Raw genomic sequence first — 14,107 nt, forward strand, 5'->3', positions numbered from 1 at the left:
AACGCTGAGGGTATTAAAACGGATTACCAACTGCGTCTAAACCAATCAGATTTCAGTATTTAACATGAAGGTATAATAATACATTATATTACATTGTGTGAAAGATTTATCACAGTATAGTTTTTACATAACTCAAGGTTCACAACAATACTGTTGTAATGAAGAAGCCCCCCCCCCCCCCCCCCACTTTTTTGCAAAGTTAAACGTAACCATTAGGCACATAGGAGAATAGAGGGTTCACCCCCCCCCCTTTTTTCGCCGGATATTGTTCCTTAATTTACCTTGAAAGATTGAGAAGATGGGGTCATAGGCAGACTACATGTAGCCCCCCCCCCCCACACACACACACACGGATAAGGAATTTCATGATTCGGGAGAAGAAATATTTTGCCCCCCCCCCCCCCCCAGGTAGAAGGATTTTCATGATTTGAGAAAAAAAAATTTGGTAGGTAAGATTTTTTGTTTTGAAAGTATAGGTATACTCCCCCCCCCCCCCCCCCCGGATTAGGATTTCGATGATTTTGGGAATTAGGTTTTTTCCTCAATATTTCTGAGGATTAGTCTAGCCCCCCCCCCCCCCCCCCTCTTTCAATTTGCTTCCGACGCCAGTGGAATATCATGTTATGAAGTATTATTGCTGCATAATGTCTTCTGCAACACAATTTCTCAACACATTGTTAGTCAAAATTAAGGCTATACAATGATACTAAAAACCCATAGATCTGGTTCCAAATATGATCATTTTTATTGATGCTGATACACGTAATGACAAGATTGCTGAACGAGAGTCCGTCTTATCTAGTTAGACGATAGGTTTCAAGCTCGGAGGAGGGGGTCCTCCAACCATAAGTAAAAACCGGCGTCAGCGTCAAAGGAGTCTCGCTCGAGGACTTGTAAACAGAAAACAAATTTGAACAAAAGTTGTCTTACAATAAACTGAAAAATGGATCTTCGTCAAAAAATAAAATTAATCAATAGTATATGTAAACGCTATATATAATTTCCAAAATTGACCAGGAACAGAAAGCGGGCTTATCTTAACTAAAGCTTATTCGAAAAAAAAAATCCTATTCATCATCTGACAATTAAGAAATATATTTTCTATTTAGGAAATACCGTTTTATTTTCCATGAGATGGCTGTAAATAACATCACCCCCTCCACCTCCCACCCTGTCCCCAATTTTAATAATAACCCTAATTGTCTATTCAAGGAGTCTACTTTGGGGGTGCGTAATTTAATTTAAACTACAATGGACAAAATCTCTAATTCTTAACCATGTTCAACATATATCAACTTAATCTCAGTCTAGTGTACCTACAAAGTTTAAAGTGAAAATCTATCATCTACTTAGTAGTTATTTTGAAGGACCATGATATCAAAATACATGCAACTCGGCGCCTTAAAATCAGATTTTTTTTCTTCCTCTAGAATAAATTGTCCCTCTTAAATTATGAACCGTTGTTGCGCGGATAACATAAAGGAACTGCAAACTATCACGTATATGCGCCTGAGTTATGCTTTTGTAAAAGTGTTTGTTTCGAATTTTTTTCAAAAGTAATTAAACCATCTCTCCTGCGACCTTGTGGTTTCCCCTAACAGTTATCAGTATGATGTGTTTGCCATATTTGACACTTTGTAATACGCAAACCCTTGAAAGTTTTCTTCCCTGATTGGCCTGAAGATACCCGTTTACAAGTATCTCTCGGGACACATTCTATCTTAAGTGTTATTTAGTTTATCTTTAAGAGGGATGTCCGCCATCTTGTACCTATGTGGACCAAAAATGTAAAAAAAAAAAAAAAAAAAAAAAAAAATTCTTGAATTGACGTGTTTATGCTGATCAAAAATGTTGTCAAAGATACACGAGTAATAAATATGATTTTTATTTTTCTCATATGAAAACAGAATAAAATTATACACACGTGTACAATACATCAATAAAACGCAAAGAACTATATATGATATGAGTTAAACTTGGCCCCCATAACTTGCCATTATTTAAAGTGTTTCGGGTACAATAAAATGTTTTATTATACCTTCATGTTAAATACTGAAATCTGATTGGTTAAGACACAGTTGATAATCCGTTTTATTACCCTCAGCGTTAGCAACACACTTAGCAACGTGTAACACAACGAATTGTTACATGCGCGTAAATTATGCGCGAACGTTTCGGCGTAGAATTCACGTCATTTCTATATAAAGCAGTAAAAAATCTCTTAAATTAAGACATTCAGTTTAATAAAATAAATAGAGCCTGTTTGGGAGGATAACAGTTGAAATTGACATCCCTCGAAAACCATTGTCAACCTCCGCTTCGCGTCGGTTGACAATGGTTTCCTCGGGGTGTCAATTTCAACTGTTACCCTCCCAAACAGGCACTATTAATACATGTATAATGTTATTGTTTAGATGAGTTGATATAAAATATATTTTTCACCTATTTATTTGATTTATTTGTACTCACTGGCAGTATATGACGTCAGAAGTGACGTCATTTCTATAATTAAGTTAAAATCAGTCAAAAATTGACATTTTTCTTATCTTTTTACAAATGGGAAATAAAGAGCGCATGCTTGAACAAGGAAAATTTTTCTATCACTTTTTAGTCTTGGCTAGATAGATCTCTGATTAAATTATTTTGTTTGTTCAAGGATGCGCTCTATGTTTTTTGAAAAAAAAAAAACTGCTTGAAAACAAGCTGTTTGATGCTAAAAATGCAAAAATGGCGGGAAAAGGTTGTCTTTACGATGTCATATTTCTAAATTGTGGGCACTTGAATAAAATGAAAATTATGTAGAAACATCACATATATATCTATACAAAGAAAACAAAGAATTGCAGTAAAATGATGATGTTCATTTTAGGGGGCCCATATCATATATAGTCCTTTGCTAATAATGATAAAAATCCTAATCCGCGTGAGTGTTTGGGGGCAGTACCTATAACTTCAATTTTACTGTTAATTTCGTTAATTACACCTCAATATTTTTACATGCCCCCCTCCCCCCCCCCCAAAAAAAAAAATTGGGGAACGGGGGGGGGGGGGAGGGGCAGCACCATCATAATTTAATTTTCTATACACACATGTTTTAAAGTGTTTGCTGCAAAAGAAAGTCACCAACCCCAAATGCTCTGTATGTATGTGCCTGAATTAAGAATTTCACTTGGATAGAATAGACTCTCTGTTTATTCTGACCATGCAAAGTTTGTCTGTTTATTATCAAGAATAGATAAAAACAAAACAAACCCCCTTATGTACTTTTTACATGATAAATATCACACCTTTTTACTGGAGCCCTTGATACAGGGGGTCTATAATGTTCTGATTTTTTTCTACGACATATGTGTAGGTTGAGATATGCTTTAAAACATTGCATTAGGTTTTTACGTATGATTTAAATTCCATAGAACGAGGGATGATAAATTTCACAATCTATGTAATTCTAAAGCTCCCCATAAAAAGGATAAAAAGCTTTTATTCGGTTATTTACTTTCAGGTATGTAGCATTGAGGGGGAAGGGGGCACTTTTTTTCACGCAGCAAACATTTTTTCTAAAATTTACATATAAAAAATTGAATAATCATGGAGTCCCCCCCCCCCCCCCACTTTTTTGGGAGTATGTACAAAATGGAAAAAAAATAAGGAAATAAGAGTGAAATTGATGATTCATGATTTGAGTCAACTTGAATTTACACCGCCTGAGGATGCTTCCAAACAAGTTAAAACTTCCACTCATGCCAAACGGTTTTTTGAGAAGAAGAGTTCTGAAAAATATCAACAAAATTTCAATTATTCCTATTATTTCCCTTTGAAAGAGGGCTTGCCCTTCATTTTAACAAAATTAAATCTCCGTCACCCAATGATGTTTTGTGCTAAGTTTTGTTGAATGTGGCCCACTTGTTCTGGTGAAAAGTCGAAAATGTAAAAAAGTTTACAGACAGATGGACAGACAAACAAAGGATAAATAGTGATCAAAAAATCTCATTTGACCTTTCAGCTCAGGTGAGCTAATAAAAAGATACATTTGAAAAAAGATCTATTGAGGTTGTTAGAGACTCACCAACTAACAAAGCCTATTCTACTACAGTTATTGCCGAGATCAAAGAGATGCCGCGGACATTATTCTCCAATATACCACGAACGTCATCAGTAAATTATCAGATCAGAAATACCTATTTGTCTCGCACTGATCATGGAAGTACCACTTCAAACCGTAAAAAGTTTTAAAACCATGTCAATTTCACGTGTTAGTGCCAGTCAAAACAATGTGTATTGCCTCAAATCTTTATTCTTAAGAGATCAATGCGGCTGTTCCTAGGACCTCCCTAGCACATTTTCACGGCGTGTTTTTACATAAAATATATAACGTGTTGTAGTAATAATCGTATTGAATTGTCTTTAAAATATTAGGAATGTGATTCAAAGATATTTAATAAATAAGTGAAGAGTATTAAAATCCTAAGAAAAAAGTATGTCGTCTGCATGTGATTCCTTTGATCGATACACATGTAAACATTACTAACAAAACCGTTGGGGTTACACGGAACAGCCGTCAAAATGACCTAGATCGTCTCTCTATAGGAGAAACGATCTGTAGAAATACTGGGCTGTTAGTAGAATAGAAATAAAGTTCTTGTTTTCGTGAATGTTGCAGGATAACCTCCTCGGTCTCGAAATGTTGTTTGAAATATAAAAGCCGAGGCGTTAGCCGAGGCTTTTATATTTCAAAACAACATTTCTCGACCTCGGAGGTTATTCTGCAACATTCACGAAAATTCGTACTTTATTTCTTAAATATTCATTGGCCTAATAATTGCAAAGTTATAGATTTGAATTTAGATAATACAAGAATGCTTGTCTAGTAATATCATGAAATGTAGCATTGTATTTCTTAAGGAAAATATTCTAAAAAAAAAAAAGTCCCCATGTATATCTACCGGTATATTAAACTTTGAATCCCTCTGGGACCTTATTTTTGGTCTGGGATCACAATTTGAACAACTTAGAATCATCACTATACAGAGAAACTTTGATAAGGACATTTGAATTTCTGGAGCAATGTTTCCTGTGAAGATTATTTTTATGACACACAATCCTGTTTTCATTATATCGCCTTTGAAACAGGTTTGCCCTTTATTTTATCGTTTTAGAATCTCTCTCTCATAAAAATGCTTTGTTTCAAGATTGGGCCAGTGGTTCTAGGGTAGAAGTAAAAACTATGAAAAGTTTACAGACGACTGACAAGAGGTGATCAGTAACGTTCGGTTCAGGTGAGCTAAAAATTAGCTCCTGTCATACTGACTACCAAATACGATTGACGCACATTCCGATATACATGTACACTGAAACCTGAATTTACACTAATATCCTCAAAAATAAATTTTAAAATGTCTAACTACAAAATAAGTAAATGCAAGTAAAGCAACATCGATGTATTTCTTTCACACACTCAAGAGAAAGCTATCCCGTTTAAAAACCTGGAATTGTATTGCAAATGTACTGCCTGGTCCAACTTTTTTTTTTATATGACTATAAACTAATGCTAAATCTTCTGTTTTCATCCATTTTATTATACATGTACTTAAACAGATTACAGAACGCTAAGAAAATCAGTTCCAATTTAATTTCTTATGACGTATTTGACATTAACGAAAATAATAAATCAACATAGTAAGTATTCTTTTCTATTCAAACTTTTCCATTTTCTCATCATCACAAAATGCAGTCTTCAGGGTCATAAACATAGATAAATTCATGAATGTAGCTTAGTATGGATTAACATGGCAACGTTCTAGAACTGTGAAATACATTAAGTCTGTTTCGGAGTAGTTTAATTTCCACAGGCACAGCCTCAAACTGTTCCCCATCTATAGAATACCACACTTTTTTCTCCTAAAAACAAAACAAACAAATGTTGATAAATGTGAGCAAATTAATTGTGAATGAATATACTGTAAACCAACTTTTATTCATGTGAAAAAAAATTTCGCAAGGTCATTGCAAATACTTCTCACATCAACCTAGTCCTTGTTATATGGTATAGAAAGGCTTGACACAAAAATTAGTTGTCGCAAACCAGTTAAATATCAGTAAATCACAAAATAAAGTTGTCTGGAATAAAATTGGTTTACAGTATCATAGCACAAGAAATTTATATGCCATTGTAGGCACTCTGCAACTTTCAAAATGTCCATGGCAATGTTTCTGACCTCTTCAGACACCAATAGATTGTGATAGGCTGAATTATCTTTAATGGGCATGGTCACAAATTTTTTCCAAACTTTACTTTTTAAATTTTAATATTTACCATGCTTAACTAAGTTATTTCCAATGGTCAGCCAAAATTTTAGCAACATTTATTAAGTTTTTAGGGAGAAACAAAGTTTTTTTAGATAAACAAAACTTTATTGATATATATTGAAAGAAATTGTTTTTTAAATGGCTTAATATTCTTTCATGTTATCATTAAAATCAATTACAAAAATTATCATAATTTCAAGCTGTAATTTCATTATATATTCAGTTTATGGCCTAAGGACCAATACTGAAATGGATGCAAGCCCAAGAAGTGCTAACAGTGGGTTTAATAAATCCCTAACCAATGGTCCACAGATTCTCCTTCAAGACTTCCAAAGGGAATTCATAAATGACCTCTTAACCTCTGGAAAAATTCACACAGATATGAATGTTTTTGCTGTTCAGTAAATACAAATAGGAAATGATATTTGCATTAGTAAATATGGCTTAATGTTAATTTAATCCTGGTTCAAATAGAACTCACAGCTCCTGTTAACTACATATACCCATCAACTTACGGTATCTTCTAGCAAGTCAGGGACAAACTTGATTCTCTTCACCAGTGAATGTCGACTGTCTGGGGAGCTATACACGCGTGTGGCCAGCTTCTCCCGCCTGAATCTGAAACAATACGTAGTCACTGATTATACTTCACGTGATTACTACACATTGTACAGTGATGTCGACCAAATAAAATTACTTTATAAACCATCTTTTAACAAAATAGGTTAATACATGTTTGGTGAAATACTACAAACAGCACAAAAGAAAGTAGTTTATAAGACTTATTTGAGTTAATTACAAGAATATGTATCAGTACATACATGAAACAGTGATAAGAATTATAAGTTAATTGTATCTATTGGCACAAGTATGATTACCCTTCACTTATGAAGTCTTTTCTGGCAATTTGACTTGGACCAATGTGTAGTTCAGGGGCCACAATTTTCTAAATAGAGAAACAAAAAAAATACTGTAAATCCATAAAATTGATACATAAATGAAATTGATAATAAGTAAAGGGCTGTCACCAAAACTTCTAAATGTATCTTCTTGTACAAAATTTCTCTTGTTAATAATAAAATAAGCATTATTATATAGAGCTCAAATTTAGTAAATAATGTATTATTTTTAAAACTATAATCAATCTCATGTGATCAAATGTATAAAATGAACACATCCCAACGAGTAATAAAACCAAAATACACATAATTTATTTAAATAACACTTCAAGTACTTTTTGACATTGACAGATAATGTCTAGGAAAAAACATGCCTCTTTCTAATTACGGTAAGTAGAAAAATAATCTCCTTAACTACCAACCCAAAGTTTAAACACTGAACTGAGAGAAGGAAAATGGTTTTTTAAAAGTAGCCTTAGAGCAGTAGATAAGAAAAACAACCATCAAAAGTGTCCTCCAATAGTTTTGTATGATATATTCTATGTAATAGAATATCAGCTGAAAAGATGGTACTTGGGAGACTTGACAATGGATAATGTCAGGGCTATCAATATAACTGACCTGTGTCTCATATACAGACCATTCTCGATTGAATGATAAAAAATTTCCATCGTAACAAGTCAAATAAGTCCAGTTTTCAACCTGATGATTAAATCTACATTCATTTTGAACTCAGTTTCATTTTTGCAAATGCACAGTGATTTTAAAGCACAGAAATTAATATATAAATTCTAAATACTATAATATCAAATATGATTTATTTTTCAATCATGAAGTACCATCTTATGTACCAGAAATACAAAAAAAAAATCTCCATCATCTTCTCAAATAAATTAACCTAAATTCGTATGTGTAGTGACAGCCTCATGTACCCTGAAATTCTCAGTTTATGATTTCCTACAAACCTGTTGTTGGTTTTGAACAATGGGAGCAATGACAGAGAATTCTACAGTTGTTACATCCTCTGAGGTGTATTCCTCCTCTTGACCATCCTCAGCCTCAACCTCCTCAAAAACCTCTGCAGTTAAGATAAAGCTAAACACTAATATCAATTAAGTTCAATAAAGTACATTTTTATACATTACTACAGCTTGAATAACTGTTTGGTTGACATATTGCCCACAACATTCCCATACCAGTAGGAACATTTACTGAAGTAAAGTTATATCAATAAAAACAATGTTAGACATCAGAACTGTAATAGAGAAAATAAATTAATGATATGGTCGAGTTTATAGTTTATTTTGAAAGAATACATCACAATATAATGGTGTTCCATAACTCCTTGAATATGAATGCTTACTTCATGAAAAAGGCAAGGCAAAACATCATACTATTGTCCAGCATGTCAGACCTGCTCATTTTTAATTCTTGATTTTTAATTCTCTCCATACAATACTAAACATGTACCTGAGATAACTGGTATCTTAATTTTCCATTTTAAAAAAAAAGGGAGAAAACTCTTTAATCTGAGCTATGTAAAATACCAGTTTCCATCTTAAAAAATAATAGTAAAGCCTTTACCTTGGGAATTTTGAGGTCTTGGCTTATAAAATAAATGGAGCACATTCCACCAACTACGTTTAACTTCTGGAAGAGGTTGCTTTATGACAATTTTTTGAAGTTTGGTGTTTTCCTCTGTAGCTGGTAAATAACTCAACTTCCCTGAGATGACTGAAGGCCACTGGGTTAGTGTTGATCGTATGTAGGTCCACTTAGACTTCAACGGGCCAAAATACCAGTACCTGCAGGCAAGGAAGAGGTTTTTTTAAACTGATTTTAAAGATTTTATAAAGAATCCACTTATTTTATCACTGAAACAAAACCAACTCAATTAATAATTCACGGTTTATAAAAATTTGAGATGCAATCTATGTCTCTAACAATTTATTCTACATTCAGTACTACATACATGTGCTGCAAACTAAACTCATAAGAATGATAAATGCGATAAAGATCATACAATTTTATAGACTCCCAATTACTTTGATAAAACTATATAAAATAAAACACAGAGTAAAAGCACAATAAACTTTACTGAAAATGAATGCACCTATAATAGATGAAGAAGATGTAAGCCTAGAAAAATTGTACAAACTTTTGTTTTTTCTTCTCTGCCTCACTGTATGCCCCTGCAGTCAGCCCGACCAATGAGTAGGTGTTTCTTCCATCCTCACTCTGTAGATATGCCAAAAAACTATCAAACATGTCAAGGACATAATGATAATAAAAAAGATTTCAATTCTCTCTACAGGAAAATCATTCTATAGAGCGCTTAAATATCACTGACAAGGGAAATGCCAGTACTTTATTTTGCAGAAAATACTATTGACAGGAAAATACTAGTAATTTGTTATATATTTCTAATTGAACAAAGTATATACTGGGTAACTAAAAAATTATCAAAGTATTTTCCATAAGAATTATGATGAAAGTTTATTCCAGTAAAACTAACTTTATATTCCACCACATCCATTTTCTTTGAAAATCCATCGACTACAGCAAGAGCAGAATCCAGTATGAATCTTAAAGGTAAAGATAAAACTGTAAGGAACTCAGACACCAGTGAGGCAGTAAAGAGAAATGGTAAAATCAGAATAGATACTTTCATTTGATTTCATTCTACAAATTAATCACGGACAAAATTAAGTTATTCTTTAAAAAATTAGTTCAATTATTTGTCATATTGAAGCAATATTGCAAAAAATGAATATATTTGGTTGTAAAATAAATACATAAAAAATCATGGAAAGGCCAGAAATGATCCATGAATAATATTTTTACCTCACTTGTTCTTTATCTGACCCAAAGAGTAATTTGGCAAACAAGTTAGTCTTTCCAAGGGGTATAACTCCTATTGGTATCTTTTTCTTGAAATCCTTCAAAATGAAGAAAATTGACTTTATGTTCTATGCCAGTATTTAATGGTGAACAAAGATTATCTTTCAAAGGAAAGTAAACACTAATTTTACAAATATCTTACCTTATCTTCTTTTTTCATGACACCAGTCACAGTCTGAATAAAATAGCATATTTACAGTTTACTCTAAGATCAAGTATATTGGACGAAATTAGAACACTGAAACATTTTTACCTGAAACGTCTACATAAATATATATCTGATTTTAATATTCATGTTAAAATTGTTTGAAGCTTCATCAAACAGGGATAACTCTAAAGGGATCATACACAAATAATTTCAGATATGTACAATTACAAGTACCAGGTAAATATATACCGTATGTATATGCATTTACTTTTGATGAAATTGATACTAGAATTAATATACTACTGGGAAGTCAAATTATTCTTGGTACTTGTCATGGAAACAAAAATCTATTATCTTGAATATTTTAGAATAGGTCACGATTTACCAAAATAATTCTTTAAAAGTTTTATACTGTTACCTTTTGCAGGCTGATTTTCAAGAAGCTTTTTATATACATGTGTTTGGGTGCATGATGATAATATTTCATTTTAACAAATACCGGTAATAAAATCTATAATATCTTTTATTTCACAGATTTTAGCCTCTGCATTCAGAGAATATTTTTTCTAGAATATTTTTTCTATGTTAATCTTTTATAAAACACTTCTTTAAGCCATAACCCAATTGTCTTTAATTATTGCTTATATTTTCTTCAAAAGAATTTATAATCTAGCATATAAAAGGAAACATACGTGTAAATGTTTTGATGTTACTGGCTTTTAGATTCTAGAGAAAATTTTACAAAACAACCCTCCTTATTTTATTTCTTCCTCATTTTCTCCTTTGAAAGAGGGCCTAGAAATTCTTTTAAACAAACTTATAAGCCCTTTGCCCAAGGGTGCTTTGAGACAAGTTTAGCCCAGTGGATCCAAAGAAGAAATGAAAATTGGGAAAATTATCACTATGAAGTTTGGTCAATCTTTATCTCAGGTGAATTAAGAATAACGGCTGGGTTAAAGGACTGACAAAACAAAAGCAATGTGCCTTCCATCCTCGGGGCACCACTGATCATGACTACCCCTGTAATGCTTCCACTGACCTCTAGGAGTGTTCCTCCTCCCCCAGCAGCTATGATTCCATCAGTTTCGTTCTTTTCCATGACTTCCATGAACTTTTTAACTTGCCCCTCATATTCTGTCTGCAAAACAAATTTTTTATCTCAAAGTCTACAGCATAAAAATTTGTAATCTTTTTGCAAATTTGAAAAAAATATTGAAAAATATGAGAATGTACTAAAACTGATTAACTGTACAATGATTTTAGTATTATATCTTATTCAAAAGGCAGTTCACTCCAACTTGAAAAGTGAATGTGAGCTTTTCAGTGTGTAACATTTTTATCTATTTTGGGGGAAATGGAGTTGTCCCCCTTAAAGTACTCTTTCAAAGAGAAATTCAAACTTACCTTAATGAGATTAACTTCAAGACCTGCCAAGTGAAGCAAAGGTGCTGCATTCTTCTCAAAAAGTTTTGAAGCTTTTCTACAGATAAAATGCCATAAAAATATGCATATGAATTTCAATTTCAGTCATACTAATACTTTAAGATTTTAATTCCCTAAGAGAATTTGTCTCCTCCATAACAGATATCAGAAGACACAATAACTATTGGAAATTTTCTTTTATATGCTCATAACTTCTATAAACATGTCTGTAAGAGGTGCTAAACTCAAAAAGAAAGTTCAATTTATTACTTTGCGCACACTGAACAGCTTTTGTGCACTCGTCTAGGTCAGGGATTCAGGATGATGTATAACATATGAATATTGCTGTAACAGTGTTCACCATGAGTTCACACTCGCTCTTGAGATTTTTAAAGGCCGAACTATTTCCAAATGAAATAAAAATATACCCAGAAGATGCTGCAGGATTCAAGAAGACAGTTATCTTTCTAGGTCTCTCCCCTATGTTTATCTTTACATCACCATATTTCTGTGGAGAAAAAACAAAAGATGAATTGATGATGAAATAATGATGAAAACCAGAAGATAATTTGGTCTTGCCTAATTAGATGAAACTTGCACACTTTCTTTTACCGAAACATGTAGAATTTCTCAAAGTACACACCTTTGCTTCTTTGCAATATTCCCTTCGTAAGAGATCTTCTCTGTAATTGCAAAACATGGATTATTTAACATATTTTACTGGTCTTGTGAACATATTTTACTGGTCTTTCATTTTTGGGGGGTTACTATATTTGTTCCAAAGATAAATGATAATAGTTTTGTGATGCTTTGTGATGCTGTATCTCGCCTAAATTTTCATATGATTGGTCTCAAATACTTACAATGTTGCTCTTTTATAATCCCATATTAGTAATATTACCACCTTAACTGTTTTTGCAACGAAATCACTGCCACTTTAAACATCACGTTTGAAAATTCGCTGTTTAGGGTCACCATGTTAATGATAAAATCCAAGGCATTCAGAGTGCAATTTCCGACAAAATGGTAGGCAAATTCAAATGTGTATTTTAACAAAATGCCTTGGTATGACTCATTAAATAGATATTTTGTGGAATAAACTACATATGCATGTTCAAAAAGGTTTGTAATGTATAAAAATGTGATTTTCCCATGCAGATTATTTTTAACAGACATAAAATCGACGCGAAGCTGATCTGCTTTGCGGCTGCTACATTGCAAGTATATGGGACAAATTCTTACTGTGACCTGAGCGTAGCCTGGTCATGGTAAGATTATTCTTTCTAACTCGGACCAGTAATGCCCTGTTTTTATCGGACCAACAGTTCCCTGTATATATGGTTTCCCATTTCACGCTCTCACCAGAACATGCAAGATAAAAATAATTCATGACCGTGTAAATTTTAAATATACTGCTGACACAACGTACACAGATATGCAACATCCAACCCTTTCATATACAATCGAGTGACATCACAATGGTTTTCAAAGAGCTAGTGGCTAACTTAACTCCTATGATCCAAGTGGTTAAAAGAGTACTTTTTACGCTTATAATACGTACTCATACTTCCTATTGACAAATTTCACTCCATATCCTGTTATTACAATGGCCAAAATTGATTTCTTCCAATTCTCTCTCACAGTTTTAAATATTTTAATTACTTTAGCCATTCTCAATGTCAACAATCATACTGAACAACCCACATGCTGAAAACGCATCAATGTTGATCATACTGTTCAATGTTTCATATGCAGATAAGGCCCATTAAAACATATGGATGATATAGGTGCTTTGATAAAATGGAAAATAAACGTATATACGTGAATATTCCGGAATGCTCTTTGACCAAATTTTTAAAAAAAGTTACACTTGAAAAAAAAAACCTCAACGATTTTGATGAATATACTTGTATGATAACTTTATTGACTAAAGAAGCTTTCTCTTTGTTCAGAATTTGCGAATTTACAATTTATAATTGTCAATCATTGCGCGAAACTAAAACGCCTACTGATCCGAGGCTGTGTAACATGACATGGCTGCGTCAGATGGTTCATATATCAATTATGCATATGTGCAATTGTATATTCTTATTTAAAAGGAATATTTTCTTTGAATAAGTTAAAAAGTGTTAGGCTAGTTAAATAAGTCTGTGTGTTATAACTGCCATATTTCTCGATAGTCAATCTTAAAAATGCCTTATGTTGCCACGGTGTTTAATCAAGTTTTCTAGCCTTGAAATTTCAGCACTTTATTTAAACTTATCAAACTACAAATGATGGATGGCTATATGAATGATACTAGCAATCAAATGTACATTATCTTAATTCGATCTTTCTGTAAACGTTCCTAAATGAAGACAAGTATAATGCGAAAATTGTCATGTCGAGGGAACTTTTCGAACAGGAAGATACGATTTTGAAAATCATTTTT

At 32.8% G+C, this 14,107-nt stretch overlaps 1 protein-coding gene across 2 annotated transcripts; it reads right to left on the reverse strand.

Moving 5' to 3' along the window:
* Nucleotides 1-5,555: 5,555 nt before the first annotated feature.
* LOC128157310 (acylglycerol kinase, mitochondrial-like) lies at nt 5,556-13,401 on the reverse strand. 2 transcript variants are annotated; one of them, XM_052819803.1, is made up of 14 exons: nt 13,238-13,401; nt 12,320-12,359; nt 12,105-12,184; nt 11,659-11,734; nt 11,294-11,392; nt 10,249-10,281; nt 10,050-10,144; nt 9,721-9,790; nt 9,364-9,443; nt 8,790-9,010; nt 8,171-8,283; nt 7,185-7,252; nt 6,822-6,924; nt 5,556-5,898 (listed from the first exon to the last, which is right to left on the reverse strand). In XM_052819803.1, the coding sequence occupies exons 1-14, from the start codon at nt 13,345-13,347 to the stop codon at nt 5,782-5,784; spliced, it is 1,305 nt and encodes a 434-aa protein (XP_052675763.1). In that variant the 5' UTR covers nt 13,348-13,401; the 3' UTR covers nt 5,556-5,781. The 2 variants fall into 2 exon arrangements, with proteins under 2 accessions (XP_052675763.1, XP_052675764.1); XM_052819804.1 differs by having other exon boundaries at nt 5,556-5,895; nt 6,818-6,924.
* Nucleotides 13,402-14,107: the final 706 nt, after the last annotated feature.

This window comes from Crassostrea angulata, chromosome 7 (genome assembly GCF_025612915.1).
Source record: "Crassostrea angulata isolate pt1a10 chromosome 7, ASM2561291v2, whole genome shotgun sequence".
In the NCBI taxonomy this organism is placed as follows: domain Eukaryota; kingdom Metazoa; phylum Mollusca; class Bivalvia; order Ostreida; family Ostreidae; genus Magallana; species Magallana angulata.

Coding starts and splice junctions, on each gene's coding strand:
- LOC128157310 (XM_052819803.1), bottom strand. CDS start 13,347: ATGGCTAAAGTAATTAAAATATTTAAAACTGTGAGAGAGAATTGGAAG. Junction 9,791..10,049: donor TCAGATAAAGAACAAGTGAG/GTAAAAATATTA, acceptor TTTACCTTTAAG/ATTCATACTGGATTCTGCTC. Junction 5,899..6,821: donor CTGACTTGCTAGAAGATACC/GTAAGTTGATGG, acceptor TTTTGTTTTTAG/GAGAAAAAAGTGTGGTATTC.